We start from the raw sequence: 22574 nt of genomic DNA, 5'->3' as shown, positions 1-22574 counted from the left end.
GGTGGGCTACAGTTCCATTTTAGCCAAGGGTGGCTTTGGATATATGCCAGCCTCTGCTCGCAGCCAAGAATCTTGTCTTAATTTCCCCATACATACCTTGACGTTTCAAAAGCACCTTGCTTTTGAAGATGACCGCTAGCTGTCGCTGTTGAACAGATCTGGCTGAAAGCCAATGGTGTCCTAGGCTTCGGGGTTCCTGGTGGCCCCACCGGAGGCCGAGTGGCGCCTTGCCTCCTCTGGGTCTGTTCAATCGCCCCCGAGAGCTGACGCACAAGGAAGGCACGCGGTGAGGAGTGGTGGTAGCCCTTGAGCCGAACCTGGGCCCGAGCTGGGGGTAAGGAATCCTGGTGACGCGTAGTCCACCGTGCCCCTCACTCAGCCACTGGGTGGCGCTGCCGCCCCTGGCTGCAAAAAGGGAGGCCCGTGGAAAGGGTAAGTCTGGTTGGACTGCTTTGCTGCTTTGGGATGGGGTAGCTTTTGCAGGGAAGAGCCTGGTAGGCTGCAGTCCATGGGGTCGCTAGGAGTCGGATACGACTGAGCAACTTCACTTTACTTTTTCACTTTCATGCATTGGAGAAGGAAATGGCAACCCACTCCAGTGTTCTTGCCTGGAGAATCCCAGTGACGGTGGAGCCTGGTGGGCTGCCGTCTGTGGGGTCGCACAGAGTCGGACATGACTGAAGCGACTTAGAGGCAGCAGCAGCAGCTTTTGCATCACCTTGTTACCTGGAGTTCAGGTGCCACAGGCTGGTCAAGAACAGTGTGAGAGAGGTCCCAAAGCACACCCCCCACCCCCCACCCCTCACCAGTCCCAGGTCAGCCAACAGTGCCATTTCTTGGGTCCTTCAAGCTTCCGTCCTGGCTGGTGTATGTCTTTTGACTTGTCCCATTTCCACGCTTTGGTTCCAGGTAGTGCCATGAGCCACTATGTGCTCCCCTTTGACTTCTGTTTCCTTTGCTCCCTTCCCAGAAACTCCCATCTCTCAAGCCTCCCCACTCAGCAGATGCTCATTTGGTACCTTTCATCTTTTAGGAATCCATGTTCCCTTCTCCTTTCTTGGCTGAGTGTATCCTTACCCTGGGTGTCCTGGGATCTGTGCAGGCCGAGGTCTGCTTCTCCTGGCTCTTTTTTTTTTTTTTTTTTGCCTGTGGGCATTGTAGTTCTACGTCCTATTTCACCTTTTATTTAAAATTTCTCTTCTTTTTTTTCTCGTCTGCCTCTTCTTTTCACATTTGCCTGTCCTCGTCCCTACCTCCCACCCCCATCTTTAAAAACTAGAGAATTTAGACATATTCTAGATCTAACTAGGAAACTTGTCAGTCTACCAACTAGAGAAGTTAATGAAGTTAAAATCTAATAACGAGAAGGGGAGGATACAGCAGGTAAGGGGTGTCCTGACTTCCCCCGGCATCCTTCGTGAACTGGCGGCCCTCTGGGTGGGATGGAGACCCAGGGGTGCTGAGAGGCTGACACTGAGGCGCACCTGCTGGAGACATTGCGTGATGAGCATGGCTGTGTTTTTCTTTTCCCTTAATGTTGCAAGTTAGCTTGGTTCACATACCTCCCTTGAGAAATGAAGGGAGGCTCCTGAGACTAGGTCAGCACGTATGTCCCCGTGCTCTGGGCTGGGCACTGATGAAGAAGAATGTGGGCTCTTGCCAAAGTCCCTGGGCAGCCAGTAGGGCCAGAAGAAGGGGTACGGGTTCTACCCAATGTGTAACATCCTCAGAGAAGAATAGGAGTGCGCTCTGAGCCAAGGGAAGGTTGTAACTCAGGTCCCGAAGGGCTGGTGAGTAGTGTATGCTGACTTCTTCCTCTCACACAGCTTTATTTTATTTTTTAAAAAATGGGGTTTTGGCTGTGCTGGGTCTTCGCTGCGGGGCAGGCTGTCCTCTAGTCGCAGCTCGGGGGGCCCTTCTCTGTGTGTCCGCGGGGTTCTCACTGCTGTGGCCTCTGTGGTTTCGGTGCACAGACTCCCAGGTGCGTGGCCTACAGTAGTTCGGCACGTGGGCTCAGAGGTTGTGGTTCTGGGCTCTCGAGCACACGCTCAATAGCTGTGGCGCGTGGGCTTAGTTGCTCTGTGGCATGTGGAATCTTCCCGAACCAGAGATCCAACCACGGGTGTCTCCTGCATTGGCAGGTGGGTTGTTTACCACCGAGCCACCGGGGAAGCCCTCTCACACAATTGTAGAGCCATAGTCTCCCAAGGGGATGTGTTGCAGGGACTACTGGGGTGTAGGGAGAAAAATATTAGAATTTCTCTTTATTTATTTTTTTTAATCCTGTCTTTTAAAGATTTCTATTTTTGCATATGTTTTGTGTTAGTAAATATTACATACATACATTATATAAATGGGCTTCCCAGGTCGTGTCTGTGGCCAAGAACCCATCTGCCAGTGAAGGAGACATAAGAGACACGGGTTTCCTGGGGTCAGGAAGATCTCCTGGAGGAGGGCATGACAACCCACTCCAGTATTCTTACCTGGAGAGTCCCATGGACAGAGGAGCCTGGTGGGCTACAGTTCATGGGGTCACAAAGAGCCGGACATGACCGAAGCAACTTAGCACACATATAGCCTGCACACATTATATAAATAGTAGCTATATATCTATCAGAAATACATATGCCTAATCATGTTTTAACGATGAAGTGTGAGATCCGAACTTTCAGAGACCACCGCTCTGGAGAATCTCTGGAGCTTGCTGGGGACTCTAGGGGAGGTCTGAGGTGCTGGCTGAGAGCCGCCTGGCCAAGAAGAAAGGCCCACACAGCCCAGCCTGCGTGGACAGACTGGGTGGCGACGAGGGATGTACCTGCCCTTGGGAGGGAACTCTCCAGAAACAGCCGCTGGATGCCCGTCCCCCGTGGACGTGAGTCACGGCCTGTGAGTCACCCCAGGGCTCCCTGCTACCTGCTACGGAGGGCCTTTTCTTACATCCTTGACGGAGGAGAAGGAGTCACAGTTAGGGCCTTGCAGATGGCCCCTCCCGTCACCACGGTTGGGAGCCTGGCATCTGAGGGACTGTGTCCTTCTGCTCTGTACTCAGACTTGCCTCTGAGGTGATTCACGTTGTGACCAACACTCATGGTTGCCTAACAGAACCCCGTGTTTGTTTGAGGTGGACCTGTGCTCAGCTGAAAATTGCATTTCTCAACCTCTCGTGAAGGGAGGCATGGTCCCAAGACGTGGCTCTAGCCCATGGGACGTGAGCTGAAGTCCTGGCTGGGGCTTTCCCATTGGCTCCTTATTAGGGGTCAGGCTCAGTTGGTGCATGCTTTTAGCCTCTCACGTCTCTCTCTCTCTCTCTCTCTCTCTTTTTTTTGGCCTGAATCACAGAGTGATGCTGAAGGTGGAGCAACTGTCTTGGGACCCCACAGTGACAAGGAGGAGGATGGATAGTTGGAAATGCAGAAGGAGTCTGGCTCTTGGAGGTGCTGGCCTGCACTTCCCAGACTTCTTGTTGTTTCTCCTTGATGCGCCCACTGTCCGTGGTTTTTTCCCTGTGGCTCCAGGGGATGCAGTGCTAGCGTACGTGAAGGTGGACTCAAGAGCTCAGACACTTGGCTTCAGGCCACGACTTCACGCGAGATGCTGACACCCGGAGAGGTGAAGAATGTGGGTGTCCTCTGTCTCGGGGAGCCCTTGTTCCCTCTTCTTCTCTGGTAATGATAGAAGCAAGCTGTTCTGTTTCTTTCAAGTCCTGGGAAGAGGAGCGAGGCACTGAGCCTTTAAGAATAACTAATTCTGTCGAGAATGTGGAAAGTGAAAGTCAGGGTGGGTGCTGCAGCCTGCTCTGCACCGCTCTCTAACACACGGGCGGGGTGTCAACCGGTGGCTTTAGGTTGGCCATGGTGAGTGTTTGCATCACTGAAGTAGGCAAGTGTTATGTATCAGGCTTGCTTGCTTTCTTTTATCTTTTCTGGAGAGTCAGTTGTCAAGCCTTTACCAACACTCCTCTGGAAAGAGCAAAAGTTTAGTTCATTAACTACCTTAATATTGTCTCATAGCTTCTCTTGCTTTCCCCATGCCATCTGATACATGATAAGTTGAACAGAATCAAGAAGCAGCTGGTTTCTACTGAACACAGGCTGAAGTTTTCATATGTCTTTGGGCCCAAGGTTTGCCCTGAAAGTTCAGGCTGAAGGCAAAACTAATTTTATTACAACTTTGGCTATAAATTTTCATCTAATCACGCCCCTGCTCGGTGTTCATCTCCTTTCTTCCTTATCAACCTCCTGCCCCCATCTTATTGACAATCTACAGGGCCTTAGCTCTTGTGAACCTGGCTTATTGCCCCATTTGTGCTGCCCACTGAAGTCCCTGATTCTGGGTCTGTGACAGCAGATCTTATGATCTTCCTTGTCTCTTGGAGCTGACAAGGTGGCTGCACCCATATGGGTCCCATGCCCTATGCTCTTCTCACGATGTGACATGGCACTCGTCGGTTGAGCTGGGGGTCTGCCTGGTCTCCTTGAAGTGGGGTGGGTCACTACCAGCTTATGGTTGGTCATCATGGGTAATACAGCTTCCGCCTGGCTCTGTCTCTCAGGACACATGCTTTAGGAACCCAGAGACACCTTGTAAGATGTCTGGGCAGCCCTGAAGCTGCTATTCTGAGAGACCATGTGAAGAGGCCATGCAAAGCTAGGGACGCCGAAGGAGCCCTCAGCTGTTCCAGGCTCCAGCTAGTCAGTCTTTCCAGTTCAGACACCAGCCGCGGGTGTGATGGAGCCTGCAGATGATTCTAGCTCCTGGCCTTTGAGCCAGCCCAGCTGTGCTGAGTGGAGCACAAGTGAGCTGTCCTCCTGGAGCCCTGCCCAGACTGAAGACTCATGAGTGAAAATGCTTCTCTGAGGAACCGGAGATGAAGGCTTCAACCTATATCTAGGGGGGGCACGCCTCAACCCATAACACTGCCAGTACAAGAATCGCAGTCTGCTGCTCAGAGGGAAGCCATTCCTAATTTTGTCAGGTCTGAGAAGAGAGCTTCATGCAAGTTAGCCTCCTCATTCCATACACTCATCCTCACACATACATGTGCACAAACCTCCCCATTTTGTATATATATAATTTTAACATAAGTGGGATTATGTTATACATATTTGTAAGCAACTTGTTTTATACACTTAAGAGTATGTCTGGAAGGTCCTTCCATGTGAGTACATATAAATCTACCTCATTCTTGTTACTATGATACAGTGATTTCATAGTATTGACAGCCTGCATGCTCATTCGCTTCAGTCGTGTCCAACTCTTTGCGACCCCATGGACTGTAGCTCACCAGGCTCCCCTGTCCATGGGATTATCCAAGCAAGAATACTGGAGTGGGTTGCCATGCTCCAGGGGACCTTCTTGACCCAGGGGTTGAATCCCCATCTCCTGAGTCTCCTGCATTGGCTGGGGGATTCTTTACCCCTAAGCCATCTGGGAAGCCCATTGACAGCCTATGGGTAGATATTAAAATTGTTTTTGGTGTTTTGGTTTGGGTTAGCCCTAACCACGTATGTAATTTTTGGTGACTTAAAATTTTCCTAACAGTTCAGTAATTCCTTGTGGTAAAAGAATGTTTTTGCTAAAAATATATTGCTGGGTGTTCTCCAGATAGAGTCAGAATCCACTTTGCATGATAAATGGTGGGGCAGAAGGAGGGTGGGAGCTGAGCACTCTGGGGTCAGAGTTAGGGAAGAGATGGAGCCAGAAGGAAGCACTATGAAAGAGACCTGGCCCAGAGGGGCCTTTTGAGTTAAACGATGCACTCCCATTGAATGTAAACCCAGCCTTCCTTCCCTCCTCTGAAACATTGGGAAAAGATGACATTGTTCACTAATACATTCAGTGACAGTGGAATTGCTTTTGGAATCCACAAAGGAATGCTGAATTTTCATGTCATGTGGGCAAAAAGTGAGCAATGAACCTCTGGGTTCCACATAGAATGTGAAAACAGTCATTCTTGCAGATATATTTTTAAGCTTATTATGAACTGAACTAAGCAGGCCAGGTCCTTTTATGTGGATCTCGTCTAACGATAAAAACCGTTTTGCTGCTGGTTTTTGTTATTGTACAGTCACTCAGTCGTGTCTGACTCTTTGCGACCCCAGGACTGCAGCACGCCAGTCTTCCCTGTCCATCACCATCTCCCAGAGCTTGCTCAAACTCATGTCCATTGAGTTGGTGATGCCATCCAACCATCTCATCCTCTGTCATCCCCTTCTCCTCCTGCCTTCAATCTTTCCCAGCATCAGGGTCTTTTCCAGTGAGTTGGCTCTTTGCATCAGGTGTCCAAAGTATTGGAACTTAAGCTTCATCATCAGTCCTTCCAATGAATATTCAGGGTTAATTTCCTTTAGGATTGATTAGTTTGATCTCCTTTCTGTCCAAGGGACTCTCAAGAGTCTTCTCCAGCACCACAGTTCAAAAGCATCAGTTCTTCAGCACTCAGCCTTCTTTATGGTCCAACTCTCACATCCATACATGACTACTGGAAAAACCATATCTATGACTATACGGACCTTTGTCGGCCAAGTAATGTCTCTGCTTTTTAATATGCTATTTATGTTTGTCATTGCTTTTCTTCCAAGGAGCAGCGTCTTTGAATTTCATGGCTGCAGTCACCATTCACAGTGATTTGGACTCCAAGAAAATAACGTCTTTTCTATCACTGTTTCCATTGTTTCCCCATCTATTTGCATGAAGTGATGGGACCGGATGGCATGATCTTTGTTTTTTGAATGTTGAGTTTTAAGCCAGCTTTTTCACTCTCCCCTTTCACCTTCATCAAGAGGCTCTTTAATTCCTTTTTGCTTTCTGCCATAAGAGTGGTGTCATCTGCGGGGCCCTTGGCTCTGGAGAGAGTGGGCAGATATTCGAGGGGCAGGAGAGCCAGGTGAGGAGCGGGGTGAGGGCTTTTGAGAGGTCCCTTGGGAAGGGCTCCCTGAAACAATGCAGCCACTGCTCAATGAGACAAAGAACTGGGCTTATTGCTTACTCAGGTGAAAGGAGGTACTACCTTGATGGAGACATGCAGCCTCTAAGAATGGGAGGGCAAAACGGGGTGTTTGTGAAGTATTGGAGTCTGGTTTAACGTGGGCACTCAGTGAGGTGGTTTGATTAGAACTGGAGAAGGGTCACGATGCAAGCATTTCCTGTTGGTGAGCACGGTGAAGACAGGCTTCTGACATGAGGATTCCAAAGAGTCTTGAAGAGTAATAGCCTTTTGATGCTGTCTATTGAAAAACTGAGCATTTTTACATTGGCTTGTACCGTTTATCTTCCTGGACAGAAGCTGCTTGGAGCGGTAAAGTCATGCTGCTGAAGATGAGGGAATTGTAACGTCCAAGTTAGTGAAGACAGCAAATGATGAGGGTGTCAATGGCTTCAGATCTCAGACCTCATCTCTTTCCCTCTCTCTCTTTTTTAAGTTTGTTTATTTATTTTTGGCTGTGCTGCATCTCTGATGTTTCTAGTTTCAGCGCGTGGGGTCCACGCTCCAGTTGTGTTGCGTGGGCTTCTCACTGCGGTGTTGTGACGCACAGGCTCTAGGCACACAGACGTCAGTTGATGTTGCTCTCAGGCTCTAGGTCGTGGGCTCAGTGCTGCAGTGCTTGGGCTGAGTTGCCCCAGAGCGTGTCCACTCTTCCCAGACCAGGGGTTGAACCTGTGTCCCCTGCACTGGCAGGTGGGTTCTTCACCATTGGAGTACTGGGAAGTCCAGACCTAATTTCTGATATCATCCCTTTTGAATTCTGGGGAAAGCCTCACATAGTAAGACATACAACCTCTACTCAAGCAAATTCTAAGTCTCAGTCAGATTTCTCCTGCTTCCTTTCCCTGGGCATAATTTAAGGAGGTCTTTTCTTTAAGAAAAGTTCAGCCATCTTCACACTCCGGATCCAGCTCCTTGTCCATGTGGCTGGCAGCTCAGTGGACTGCAGTTTGTTTTGCTGCCCAGCAGTTTAGATTAAGAGACCAGAAAAGGAAACTTACCCTACATGTCTAGGCTCATGTCTTGTGTCCCAACATCACTTTCCATGGGAACCCTACATTTGGGAGTGCTGAGTTTGTGCTGGATGTATTCCATCTATCCCTCCAAAGCACTCCCCATCCTTCCCCACCTTGCTGTGTGCCTGGGTATGCTGACTTGTATGGTTTATATCAATCTGCACTTTGCCCCTCTGTTCACTTAGTTGAAAATACCAGCAAGGAATCAGAGGGAAGGTGTATTTATTTCTCCAGATCCCTCTTTTGTGGTCCTTGGAGGGCTGGTGGCGTCCTTTAACTGAGTATCATAGTTCCTGTCCTATGGCACTCTGCAAACATTTCTTACCCTCTGGGCTTTTGTAACAGTTCTTTCCTCTTGTCCCGATGGCGGGCCTGGGGTTGGAAATAACCGACTCGATGGGCATGTGTTTGAGTGAACTCCGGGAGTTGGTGATGGACAGGGAGGCCTGGCGTGCTGCAGTTCATGGGGTCGCGAAGAGTCAGACATGACTGAGTGACTGAACTGAGCTGAACCTGGAGATGCTACATTACCTCTGTGACTTCCCTATAGCCTTGCCCACACTTTGGTAAAGAATCTCCTTTTCATTGTACTCTACTAGAGTTATCCAGTTTTCCACTCTCACCTGTTGGAGGCCCTGGCCAATATGGGGCTTTGTGGAGTTGTTAGTGTTTCATATCCTCTTTGGTTGTAGTCAAGTGATACCTGGCAAGTGTTGGATAGATATTTGTTGAATGAATGAATGACTAAATGTGTGAGTGACATGATTTGAACTCCAACCTCTCCTCAACAAACGTCTAATATTGAGTGTTCACACGTAAATTATAGATGCTTGATGCACTGTGAGTACATCGAACAGGTGTAGATTCCGTGGCTTCACAGAACCACAGGGACCTCCACTTCTCTGCGTTTGCTCTGTTTATTCACGTTCAGATGTTCTCCTTTCCAGATGAACAGTATGAAAGAATATAAAGAGCATCTGAAATATACAAAATTGTGAAGATGCTATGTTCACTAAATGAAGTAGGATGATTTCTTCAACTCAGAAGCACGTAAGAGGTTCATATCACAAAATAAGAAATGTACACTAAAAATCTCACGTGTATAGGTTATAGTTTTTAATGGAATCATGCTGAATGAACTGAAGTTAAAGCCAATGAGGTATGAATTTACAAAGTTTATGTAACCTTTATCAGAATTAATATTGATTAAATATAGCCTTATTACCTTTGAGGTAAACTTGATGTAAGTATCTTGTAGTTATATCTATGGTTACAGTCAATTTCACAACTGTTGATTCATGGCATTCATTATGATCACCTTTCCACAAATGTTAGAGGGACTCCTTTAAATTGTGGGATGTGCTGTGTGACTTGCGGTCCCCTGGGGGCACTCACTTATCTCTCTGGGGAGATACCTTCATGATGGAGCTCGGATAAATACCAGGCTGGATTGTTCCAAGCTCCCTTTATGATGCCTAGCCCTCAGGAAGTGCCTAGTTGTTTATAAATCTTTCCATATTATATTTCTTCAAGAAGAAAAATTCCATGATCTTCCTTCCTGGATTTCTCAGCAGGAGAGGAGTCAAGATTGAACTGTCATAATATACTTCATCTTGGCGCAGAGTTCCCCCTTTGATAATCTCCAGGGCACATTCTTCCTTTGGAGATGCTTTTGCATTAAATATCCCAGCAACTGCCTTCATGGCTGTGTCTGTAGAGCGAGAAGAGAAGAGTGTGGTTATCCAAGACGAGTAGAGTCTATGTGATAGAAGGCCTGCAGACACCAGCAGCTTAGCTTTTATGGGCTGCTGGCCAGTGCTTGCTCGGGCCGTGTTGGGAATACATGGAGAAGACTGGGTATGTTGAGGGCCTATTAGGCAAAGAGAATCTTAGTGTTCATATGGACTTTGTCTTCCTGGATGGAAATTTGTGGGGGCAACTGGAGGTTACTAGTTGAGTGATTTGAATGAATCAGACTCCTCTCTTGGGTGTTTTGGTTGGAGTGAGGGAGTAATATTGGGGAGTAGAATGCGGATAGAAGTCATGTGATGGGAAGAGTCAATGAGCAAAACCAGAGTGAGGTGTGATAATGAGGACTGACTTGTAAAAGGAAGAGACACAGGAATCCAGGCCTTTGCTCCATTGGCAACACCAACCACTTTCACTTGGAGGGAAACTATTATTACCTGCTCTCTCCTCCTAGGATTTGTGTCCTTCTTGCCCAGCTTCTCTGTTTCTCCACCCCTTCTTGTTTCACTGTGTGTCTGTGTCTTTCTCTCTCTTTTGTTCTGTAACTACTACTCACTGTATTCAGTTTTTTAAAAAATTTATTTGGCTGTGCAGAGTGCGGGATCTTAGTTCCCTGATTAGGGATCAAACCCATGCCCCCTGCAGTGAAAATGTGGAGTCTTAACCACTGGACTGCCAGGGAAGTCCCTTCAATAAAGTTTTTAAAATCATACCTATCACATATTTTAGATAAATTTGCATTTGGAGTTACAGAAAAGTTTTAAAAATTGTGCAAAGTCTTTCCTTATATCTTTCAATCAAAACATCATACATAACCATTATACAACTATCAACAACAGATATGATAAAATTGGAACAAATTACTAATGAAACTGCAGACTTAATTTTTTCACTAATGTCCTTTGTATGTTCCAGGATCTTATCCAGGAGTACACTTAGTAGTAATTTTTTCTTGTTTTCTCTCTGATCTATGACAGGTTCTTACTCTTTCCTTGTCTCTCATAGCCTTGACACTTTAGAAGAGTTCTGTTCAATGGATCTGTATGAAAGAAAGTGAAGTCGCTCAGTCGTGTCCCACTCTTTGCGACCCTGTGGACGGTAGCCCACCGGGTTCCTTTGTCTATGGGATTCTCCAGGCAAGAATACTGGAGTGGGTTGCCATTTCCTTCTCCAGGGGATCTTCCTGACCCAGAGATAGAACCCGGGTCTCCCGCATTGCAGGCAGACACTTCACTGTCTGAGCCAACAGGGAAGCCACCAGGATCTATATAAACCCCCTCAATTTGGGGTTTTTTCCTGTTGTTCTCATAATTAGAATGAGATGATGTGTTTTCGACAAGAATACCCCCCCCCCCAAATGATGCTGTGTCCCTCTCAGCACCATGTATCAAAGGATTTGTGACATCTGTGACTTATTACTGATATGTTATTAAGGAAAAAAAACTCGTATTTAATAGTCTCACATAGGAAAGTAATGGCCGTTGAGTTTTCATGAGGGACATACGGTGTTCAGAATAGGGTCAGGTGAGGAATGTGGTGTTACTCAGCACAGTTGGCAGTCAGAATGGAGAGAAGGGTCAAAGAGCAGTCAGAGGCTCCACAGGTGACGGAACACTTCATCAAAGGGGGTCTAGTATTCTCGCCTGGAGAATCCCAGGGACGGGGGAGCCTGGTGGGCTGCCGTCTACGGGGTCGCACAGTGTTGGACACGACTGAAGCGACTCAGCAGCAGCAGCAATGCTGTCACTGGTTTTCAGTGCCTGACACACGATGACGTCACGGAGCTCAGCGCCCTCTTTACCCACCACAGTAAGACAGACAGTCCTGCAGGCCATTTATTCCAATTTCTTGACCTTACCTGTGTCGATGAGGCCAAGAATACAGAGGGTGATTGACACATTGACCTTGGTCGCCTCATATTCCATCCTGAGAGAGGAGAAGAACCCATCCAGAGCAAACTTGCTTGCAGAATACGCAGCAACAAGTGGACAAGCTATTTTCCCTGAATGATACAAAAGTGGGTTAACATGGTCATCCATTGCAGCTCTGACAAAGCTGATCTGTGCTTTATCTGTAGCAGGCTTTGTAACCTCCATGAAGTGCCTCTACCCTTAGTTTCTCTCTACTCCCCAAAGAGATTACCCTGCTGTGCTGAATTTCAGAAAGAAAGAAACATGATGGTATCAAAGAAACTCCCCTCCACGGACTAGGATACGGTGTACAGTGGGCTGCAGGAAAACTTTCATTGAAGAGGGATTAGTTAGATTTTTAGTAAAGGTGGTAAATAAGTAGGATTACAAAAGAGCCATGCAATTTCACACCTGGTAACTCTTCCACCTTTGACCCAAGAGCGCTGGAAAGCAGGTGTTTGGCAAGAGCTCTCTACCAGCACAGAGACCTGTCACTGGTCTTGCTACTCAAGGGGAATGAAAACTCCTGTCTTTATTTTCTATCCCAAATCACTTTTCTTACTTTCATCAGCCTGGTTAATTCTTAGTTAGTTCTCAGTATTTTGGAGGATGTGTAGGCATATGCCCGATCAGTTCAGTTCAGTTGCACAGCTATGTCTGACTCTTTGCGACCCCATAGACTGCAGCATGCCAGGCCTCCCTGTCCATCCCCAACTCCTGGAGTCCACCCAATCCCATATCCATTGAGTCGGTGATGCCATCCAACCATCTCATCCTCAGTCGTCCCCTCTCCTCCCGCTTTCAGTCTTTCCCAGCATCAGGGTCTTTTCCAAGGAGTCAGTTCTTCACATCAGGTGGCCAAAGCATTGGAGTTTCAGCTTCAGCATCAGTCCTTCCAGTGAATATTCAGGACTGATTTCCTTTAGGATGGACTGGTTGGATCTCCTTTCAGTCCAAGGGACTCTCAAGAGTCTTCTCCAACACCACAGTTCAAAAGTATCAATTCTTTGGCATTCAGCTTTCTTTATAGTCCAACTCTCACATCCATACATGACTACTGGGAAAACCATAGCTTTGACTAGACAGCCCTTTGTTGGCAAAGTAATGTCTCTGCTTTTTAATATGCTGTCTAGGTTGGTCATAACTTTCCTTCCAAGGAGTAAGTGTCTTTTAATTTCATGGCTGCAATTACCATCTGCAGTGATTTTGGAGCCCTGAAAAATAAAGTTGGTCACTGTTTCCCCATCTATTTCCCATGAAGTGATGGGACCGGATGCCATGCTCTTAGTTTTCTGAATGTTGAGCTTTAAGCCAACTTTTTCACTCTCCTCTTTCACTTTCATCAAGAGGCTTTTTAGTTCTTCTTTGTTTTCGGCCTTAAGTGTGGTGTCATCTGCATATCTGAGGTTATTGCTATTTCTCCCAGCAGTCTTGATTCCAGTTTGTGCTTCATCCGGTCCAGCATTTCTCATGGTGTACTCTGCATATAAGTTAAATAAGCAGGGTGACAGTATACAGCCTTGAAGTACTCCTTTTCCTATTTGGAACCAGTCTGTTGTTCCATGTCCAGTTCTAACTGTTGCTTCTTGACCTGCATACAGATTTCTCAGGAGAAAGGCCAGGTGGTCTGGTATTCCCCTATCTTTAAGAATTTTTCACAGTTTGTTGTGATCCACACAGTCAAAGGCTTTGGCATAGTCAATAAAGCAGAAATAGATGTTTTTCTGGAACTGTCTCGCTTTTTCAATGATCCAACGAATGTTGGCAGTTTGATCTCTGGTTCCTCTGCCTTTTCTAAATCCATCTTGAACATCTGGAAGTTCCTGGTTCACGTACTGTTGAAGACTGGCTTGGAGAATTTTGAGCATTACTTTACTAGCGTGTGAAATGAGTACAATTGTGCGGTAGTTTGAGCATTCTTTGGCATTACCTTTCTTTGGGATGGAATGAAAACTGACCTTTTCCAGTCCTGTGGCTACTGCTGAGTTTTCCAAATTTGCTGGCATATTGAGTGCAGCACTTTCACAGCATTATCTTTCAGGATTTGAAATAGCTCAACTAGAATTCCATCACATCCACTAGCTTTGTTTGTAGTGATGCTTCCTAAGGCCCACTTGACTTCACATTCCAGGATGTCTGGCTCTAGGTCAGTGATCACACCATCGTGATTATCTGGGTCATGAAGATCTTTTTGGTATACTTCTTCTGCGTATTCTTGCCACCTCCTCTTAATATTTTCTGCTTCTGTTAGGTCCATACCATTTCTGTCCTTTATTGAGCCCATCTTTGCATGAAATGTTCCCTTGGTATCTCTAATTTTCTTGAAGAGATCTCTAGTCTTTCCCATTCCATTGTTTTCCTCTATTTCTTTGCACTGATCACTGAGGATGCTTTCTTATCTCTCCTTGCTATTCTTTGGAACTCTGCATTCAAATGGGTATATCTTTCCTTTTCTCTTTTGCTTTTCACTTCTCTTCTTTTCACAGCTATTTGTAAGGCCTCCTCAGACAGCCATTTTGCTTTTTGCATTTCTTTTCCATGGGGATGGTCTTGATCCCTGTCTCCTGTACAATGTCATGAACCTCTTTCCATAGTTCTTCACGCACTCTGTCTATCAGATCTAGTCCCTTAAATCTATCTGTGACTTCCACTGTATAATAGTAAGGGATTTGAATTAGGTCATACCTGAATGGTCTAGTGGTTTTCTAATTGGTTTTCTTCAATTTAAGTCTGAAGTTGGCAATAAAGATTTCATGATCTGAGCCGCAGTCAGCTCCCAGTCTTGTTTTTGCTAACTGTATAGAGCTTCTCCATCTTTGGCTGCAAAGAATATAATCAATCTGATTTCGGTGTTGACCATCTGGTGATGTCCATGTGTAGAGTCTTCTCTTGTGTTGTTGGAAGAGGGTGTTTGCTTTGAACGCACCCCAGTGCATTCTCTTGGCAAAACTCTATTAGCCTTTGCCCTGCTTCATTCTGTACTCCAAGGCCAAATTTGCCTGTTACTCCACATGTTTCTTGACTTCCTACTTTTGCATTCCAGTCCCCTATAATGAAAAGGACATCTTTTTTGGGTGTTAATTCTAGAAAGTCTTGTAGGTCTTCATAGAACTGTTGAACTTCAGCTTCTTGAGCATTAATGGTCGAGGCATAGACTTGGATTACTGTGATATTGAATGGTTTGCCTTGGAAATGAACAGAGATCATTCTGTCATTTCTGACATTGCATCCATGTACTGCATTTTGGACTCCTTTGTTTACTATGATGTCTACTCCATTTCTTCTAAGGGATTCTTGCCCACAGTAGTAGATATAATGGTCATCTGAGTCAAATTCACCCATTCCAGTCCATTTTAGTTCGCTGATTCCAAAAATGTCGATGTTCACTCTTGCCATCTCCTGTTTACCACTTCCAATTTGCCTTGATTCATGGACCTAACGTTCCAGGTTACTATGCAATATTGCTCTTTACAGCATTGGACCTTGCTTCCATCACCAGTCCCATCCACAACTGGGTGTTGTTTTTGCTTTGGTTCCATCTTCTCATTCTTTCTGGAGTTATTTCTCCACTGATCTCCAGTAGCATATTGGGCACCTACTGACCTGGTGAGTCCATCTTTCAGTGTCCTATCTTTTTGCCTTTTCATACTGTTCATGGGGTTCTCAAGGCAAGAATACTGTAGTGGTATGCCATTCCATTCTCCAGTGGACCACATTCTGTCAGACCTCTCCACCATGACCCGTCTATCTTGGGTGGCCCTACACGGCATGGCTCATAGTTTCATTGAGTTAGACAAGGCTGTGGCCCATGTGATCAGATTGGTTAGTTTCCTGTGATTGTGGTTTTTAGTCTGTACGCCCAATAGCATAACTTATTCATTATACCCTTTGTAAGAGGAGAGAGGTGTCCTGAGACCCTTGAGCATTATTATAGTGAAAAGTGAAAGTGAAAGTTGTTCAGTCATGTCCGACTCTTTGCAACCCCATGGACTATGCAATCCATGTAATGTCTAGGCCAGAATACTGGAGTGTGTAGCCTTTCCCTTCTCCAGGGGATCTTCCCAACCCAGAGATCGAACCCAGGTCTCCTGCATTGTAGGCAGATTCTTTACCAGCTGAACCACAAGGGAAGCCCAAGAATACTGGAGTGGGTAGCCTACCCCTTCTCCAGTGGATCTTCCCGACCCAGGAATCAACCCAGGGTCTCCTGCATTACAGGTGGGTTCTTTACCAACTGAGCTATCAGGGAAGCCCATTGTTATAATATCTACTTTAAAATCCTTGTCTGCTGATTCTAAAATCTGGGTCATTTTAGTACTGATCTCCATTGATTGCCTTTCCTCTTGAATATGGGTCACATATCGTATTCTTGTATGTGCAGTGACTTTTCATTGTATCCTTGATATTGTTAGAAACTTTGGATTCTGTCATATTCTTCCAAAGAGTATGATTTTTATTTTTTGGTGGGCGGTTAATTTGGCTTCCCTGGTGGCACAGATGGTAAAGAATCTGTCTGCAACGTGGGCTTGATCCCTGGGTTGGGAAGATGCCCTGGAGAAGGGAATGGCTACCCACTTCAATATTCTTGTCTGGAGAATTCCATGGACAGAGGAACCTGGTGGGCTACAGTCCATGGGGTCGCAAAGAGTTGGATACGACTGAGTCACTAACACTCAGTTGGCTGAAACTCTGGTCTCTTGCAGTAGGTGCCAAGTGAAATCTCTGTTTAATTATTTGAATCTTAACTGAGCTTCTTGATGTCTACACTGCCCTGTGAGTATTTCAGGGGATTAGCAGAGATTTGAGAAAAGTTTATATATAGAATTTGGTGTTCTTCTACTGTGGCTCTTTTCTTTCTGGGATGTCTTTCTTCACTTTCCACCTGCTACAGAAACCCCAAACTATTCCTTTTGCTTCTACAAGGTAGTAAGATGGCAGATTTCTGGCCTAAAAATGGCACTGATTGGGACCTTCTCTTGAGCATAAGCTACAAAATTGGGAAAAATCACCCAGTGTCATTTCCCTCTTTCAAGTACTAACAGCTCTCCAGTTTCTGTCTTCTTTTTCTTCTTCTCTTCAGTGTTTTCAATGGTTGTTTTCTATATTTTTTCCAAGTTTGCTATCTGGGGAAGGTTGGTCTATTAGGTATTTCCCTGCTATTATAGTTAGAGAATTTGCCTGCAGTGCAGGAGACCTGGGTTCGATTCCTGGGTCAGGAAGATGCCTTGGAGAAGGAAATGGCAACCCACTCCAGTATTCTTGCTGGAGAAATGGCAACTCACTTCAGGATTTGCCTGGAAAATCCTATGGACAGAGGAACCTGGCAGTCTACAGATCACGGGGTTGCAAGAGTCAGACATGACTTAGAGACTAAACTACCACCACTGTTATTATTGGAATTGGAACCTCTATGTGTTTTTAAAAATAATGAAGTTGCATTCCAAATCAATAAAGATGTTGAGAAAGTTGGTTAACTAATTGGAAAAAAGATTGTCAACTCCTTGTTTCATATCATATATCAAAAAATGATACATGGAAAATTATGGCAGGTGATGTTGCCATGTCCATTTCCCTTTGTTTAATAAAAGAATCTAATTTTATTCAGGATAGCAATGTGTTGAGATAAAAATATTTACTTCCTCAAGATTCCCTTGCTCTTTTGGGTAGTCATGTGATCTCGACCTGGCCAGTGAGAAATGTAGCAGATGGGTCTCCAGGAAAGATATCGATTACCTGTTAAAAGAGATGGATTCAGGTGGCATGTAGCTTTTATGTTTTGCCCTTTCTTCTTCTTTCTAAGTAGACTACAGATTTGATGCCTAGAATTACAGTAGTCATTTATGAACTTGAGGAAATGCTATATATTAATTATGTAATTAAGGATTATAGTACAAAAATGTGGAATGAGCTTAGACTTTTGAAGATCTAGTACATCCAAAAAACCAGTTCTGGACTACTTATTGCCCGAGAAAAAGGAAAGCTTATTTAGTGTTAAATCATTGTAAATTGAGTTGTTACATGTACAGCAGGATGCATCTCCTGACTGATTAAAAATTTAATCATAGAAAGAGGATAATAGAGCCAAATACTTATCAGATTCTTATTTATGGAAAGTCATTCTAGCATAAAAGTTAAAAAATGTTAAGGCCAAGAATATTTGATTATAGAAAATATAAAATTTCTGAATGTCACAATGGTCACTATAATAATTTCACTATAAAGGTCAAGGGTAAAATGATAAACTAGAAAATCGTTTTCTACATATTAGGCAGAAAAAAGCTTAATATCCTCAACCTTTAATGTATAAAGAACTCTTAAAAATGCAAAAATACAAACAAATCTCTGTAGGGAACCACTCCATCCTCAGTCCTCAGTCATGAGTTTGGGGTTGAGATAACTCTGTAGTCAAGTTCTAGGAATGGGTGTGTGACACTGGATGTGCAAACAGGGAGGAGGAGCTAAGATGGCAGAGGAATAGGATGGGGAGAACACTTTCTCTCCCACAAATTAATCAAAAGAACATTTAAACGCTGAGTAAACTCCACAAAACAATTTCTGAATGCCGGCAGAGGACATCAGGCACCCAGAAAAGCAACCTATTGTCTTCGAAAGGAGGTAGGAAAAAATATAAAAGACAAAAAAAGAGACAAAAGAGGGAGGGACGGAGCTCCGTCCCAGGAAGGGAGTCTTAAAAAGAGAGAAGTTTCCAAACACCAGGAAACATTCTCACTGCTGAGTTTGTGCTGAGCCTTGGAAGCACAGAGGGCAACATAACAGGGAGGAAAAATAAATAAACAATTAAAACCCACAGATTACAAGCCCTATAGTAACTCCCCCAGCGGAGAAGCAGCGCAGACGCCTGCATCCACCATTAGCAAGTGGGGGCTGGGCAGGGAGGCGCGGCCCGGGCTGCATCACTTAGAGTAAGGATCTGGCCTGAATACCCCGAGCGCTACCTGAGCGAAATAATTTGGGCTAGCAAAGCAGACTGTGGGATATCTACCATGTGAAAAGCCAGCCCTAACCTAAGACACCGCCAGGCCTGCGCATGGAACAAAGGACTGTACAGAGATAGCTGGCTTCAGACGGTCCCCCTCTGGTGACAGGCAGCCAGAGCCGGAAGGGGGCAATCGCAGCCCCAGAGAGACATTATCTACAGAACTATAAGCAGGCTTCTTTGCTAACTAAAACTTCTTGGGGTTCTGGACAGTCAACATCCGCCTAAGAAGGTGCGCCGGTTGTACACCCAGATAACTGAGCGGCAGGGAGGCGAGCAACCGCGCTCGCCAAACACCTCATCACCTGAGCTACTTGGACCTGGGAAGGGCACAAAACGCAGGCCCAACTGAGTCTGTGCCTCTGAGGACTATCCGAGTGCCTGAACCTGAGCGGCTTAGACCTGGGAGGTGCAAGCAGCCCAGGGCGGGCCACGGATGGTTCCCAGCGGAGAAACCTACAGCCTGAGAAGTGTGGGCAGGGAGGCTACACGCGCCGTGAGCGGGCGCAGACCCAGTGTAGCCGAGGCACTGCGAGCACATGCCAGTGTTATTTGTTTGCAGCGTCCCTCCCTCTCCACAGCATGACTGAACAAGTGAGCCTTAAAAAAAAAAAAAAAGTGTCCACCACCGCCCCCTTTGTATCAGGATGGAAATCAGACACTGAAGAGACCAGCAAACAGAAGAAGCTATAACAGAGGGAAACGCCTTGGAAGTGACAGGCAATAGATTAAAACCCCGTGGTTAGTACTGACTACATAGGAAGGGGCCTATAGATCTTGAGAAATATAAGCTGGAACAAGGAACTAGCCGAAAATGAACTGACCCCACAATACCCACCCACAGCAACATCAGAGAAAGTCCTATATATATATATATTTTTACTATTTTTATGATGATTCTTTCTTTTTTTTTTAAATTTTTTAAAAAATTTTAAGTCCTCTATTACTCCTTTAATTTTCACTTTTATAACCTACTATTACTTTGCAAAAAAAAAAAAGAGACCCTTTTTTTTAAAAAAGCAAACTTCATATATATATTTTTTATAACTTTTGTGACCTTGTTTTTTTTTTTTCTTTTTCTCTTTCTTTCTTTTCTTTTTTTTTCTTCTTTTCTTTAACATTGTATTTTTGAAATTCCAAACTCTGCTCTAGATTTTTAATTTTAGCTTTTTGGTATTTGTTATCAATTTTGTACCTTTTTTTTTTTTTTAATAACTTTCTTGACTTTTTTTCCCTCTCTTTCTTTCTCTTCATCTTTTCTTTAACATTGTATTCCTGAAACTCCAAACTCTACTCTAGATTTTTAATTTATGCTTTTTGGTGGACGTGAGTCTCAGTGAACTCCGGGAGTTGGTGATGGACAGGGAGGCCTGGTGTGCTGCGATTCATGGGGTCGCAAAGAGTCGGACACGACTGAGTGACTGATTTGATCTGAACTGGTCAATTTTGTACCTATATCTTCTTTATAATTTTTGTGACTTTGTTTGTTTTTGTTTTGTTTCTCTTTCTTTTCCTTCTTCTTTTCTTTAACATTGTATTTTTGAAATTCCAAACTCTACTCTAGATTTTTAATTTTTGCTTTTAGGTATTTGTTACCAATTTTGTACCTTTAAGAACCCAATCTTCAGTACCCATTTTTTACTAGGGAGCGAGATTACTGGCTTAACTGCTCTCTCCCCCTTCGGACTCTCCTTTTTCTCCACCAGGTCGCCTGTGTCTCCTCCCTAACCCCTCTCTACTCTACCCAACTCTGTGAATTTCTGTGTGTTCCAGATGGTGGAGTACACTTAGGGAACTGATTACTGGCTGAATCTGTCTCTCTCCTTTTCATTCCCCCCTTTTATCCTCCTGGCCACCTCTGTCTCCTTCCTCCCTCTTCTCTTCTCTGTATAACTCCGTGAACATCTCTGAGCGGTCCAGTTGTGGAGTGCACATAAGTAAGTGATTACTGGTTAGCCCGCTCTCTCCTCTATTGATTCCACCTTATCTCATCCGGGTCACCTCTAACTCCCTCCTCTCTCTTCTCTTCTCCATGTAACGCTGTGAACCTCTCTGGGTGACCCTCACGGTGGAGAAACTTTTCATCTTTAACCTAGATATTTTATCAATGGTGCCGTATAGAAGGAGAAGTTTTGAGACTACTGTAAAAATAAGACTGATAACTGGAAGCAGGAGGCTTAAGTCCACACCCTGACTCCAGGGAACATTAATTGACAGGAGCTCATCAAATGCCTCCATACCTACACTGAAACCAAGCACCACACAAGGGCCAACAAGTTCCAGGGCAAGACATACCAAGCAAATTCTCCAGCAACATAGGAATACAGCCCTGAGTTCAATATACAGGCTGCCCAAAGTCACCCCAAAACCATAGACATCTCATAACTCATTACTGGACACTTCATTGCACTCCAGAGGGAATAAATCCAGCTCCACCCACCAGAACACCGACACAAGCTTCCCTAACCAAGAAACTTTGACAAGCCACCTGTACAAACCCACACACAGTGAGGAAACACCACAATAAAGAGAACTCCGCAAACTGCCAGAATACAGAAAGGACACCCCAAACTCAGCAATTTAAACAAGATGAAGAGACAGAGGAATACCCAGCAGGTAAAGGAACAGGATAAATGCCCACCAAACCAAACAAAAGAGGAAGAGATAGGGAATCTACCTGATAAAGAATTCCGAATAATGATAGTGAAATTGATCCAAAATCTTGAAATCAAAATGGAATCACAGATAAATAGCCTGGAGACAAGGATTGAGAAGATGCAAGAAAGGTTTAACAAGGACCTAGAAGAAATAAAAAAGAGTCAATATATAATGAATAATGCAATAAATGAGATCAAAAACACTCTGGAGGCAACAAATAGTAGAATAACAGAGGCAGAAGATAGGATTAGTGAATTAGAAGATAGAATGGTAGAAATAAATGAATCCGAGAGGAAAAAAGAAAAACGAATTAAAAGAAATGAGGACAATCTCAGAGACCTCCAGGACAATATTAAATGCTACAACATTCGAATCATAGGGGTCCCAGAAGACGAAGACAGAAAGAAAGACCATGAGAAAATACTTGAGGAGATAATAGTTGAAAACTTCCCTAAAATGGGGAAGGAAATAATCACCCAAGTGCAAGAAACCCAGAGAGTCCCAAACAAGATAAACCCAAGGCGAAACACCCCAAGACACATATTAATCAAATTAACAAAGATCAAACACAAAGAACAAATATTAAAGGCAGCAAGGGAAAAACAACAAATAACACACAAGGGAATTCCCATAAGGATAACAGCTGATCTTTCAATAGAAACTCTCCAAGCCAGGAGGGAATGGCAAGACATACTTACAATGATGAAAGAAAATAACCTATAGCCCAGATTATTGTACCCAGCAAGGATCTCATTCAAATATGAAGGAGAAATCAAAAGCTTTACAGGCAAGCAAAAGCTGAGAGAATTCAGCACCACCAAACCAGCTCTCCAACAAATACTAAAGGATATTCTCTAGACAGGAAACACAAAAAGGGTGTATAAATTCGAACCCAAAACAATAAAGTAAATGGCAATGGGATCATACTTATCAATAATTACCTTAAACGTAAATGGGTTGAATGCCCCAACCAAAAGACAAAGACTGGCTGAATAGATACAAAAACAAGACCCCTACATATGTTGTCTACAAAAGACCCACCTCAAAACAGGGGACACATACAGACTGAAAGTGAAGGGCTGGAAAAAGATTTTCCATGCAAATAGGGGCCAAAAGAAAGCAGGAGTAGTGATACTCATATCAGATAAAATAGACTTTAAAACAAAGGCCGTGAAAAGGGACAAAGAAGGTCACTACATAATGATCAAAGGATCAATCCAAGAAGAAGATATAACAATTATAAATATATATGCACCCAA

At 44.6% G+C, this 22574-nt stretch overlaps 2 protein-coding genes across 8 annotated transcripts in view; one reads left to right on the top strand and one right to left on the bottom strand.

The window, feature by feature from the left end:
* Window positions 1–22574, top strand: part of LAMB3 (laminin subunit beta 3) — a 190872-nt gene that overhangs the window by 33193 nt on the left and 135105 nt on the right. The window lies entirely within an intron of this gene.
* HSD11B1 (hydroxysteroid 11-beta dehydrogenase 1) overlaps window positions 9096–22574 on the bottom strand; it is a 70053-nt gene continuing 56574 nt past the window's right edge. For all 6 annotated transcript variants that reach the window (XM_086342284.1, XM_086342288.1, XM_086342286.1 and 3 more), the window contains 2 exons: window positions 11609–11752; window positions 9096–9712 (listed from right to left, as the gene is read on the bottom strand). In XM_086342284.1, coding sequence (XP_086198410.1) covers window positions 9495–9712; window positions 11609–11752 — 362 coding nt within the window. In that variant the 3' untranslated portion in view covers window positions 9096–9494. The remainder of the gene's footprint in view (window positions 9713–11608; window positions 11753–22574) is intronic.

Source organism: Bos grunniens, chromosome 16 (assembly GCF_055505025.1).
Source record: "Bos grunniens cultivar Pamir isolate PY7600 chromosome 16, Bosgru_T2T1.0, whole genome shotgun sequence".
NCBI classification, from domain to species: domain Eukaryota; kingdom Metazoa; phylum Chordata; class Mammalia; order Artiodactyla; family Bovidae; genus Bos; species Bos grunniens.
This window is presented reverse-complemented; position numbering and strand designations above follow the sequence as displayed.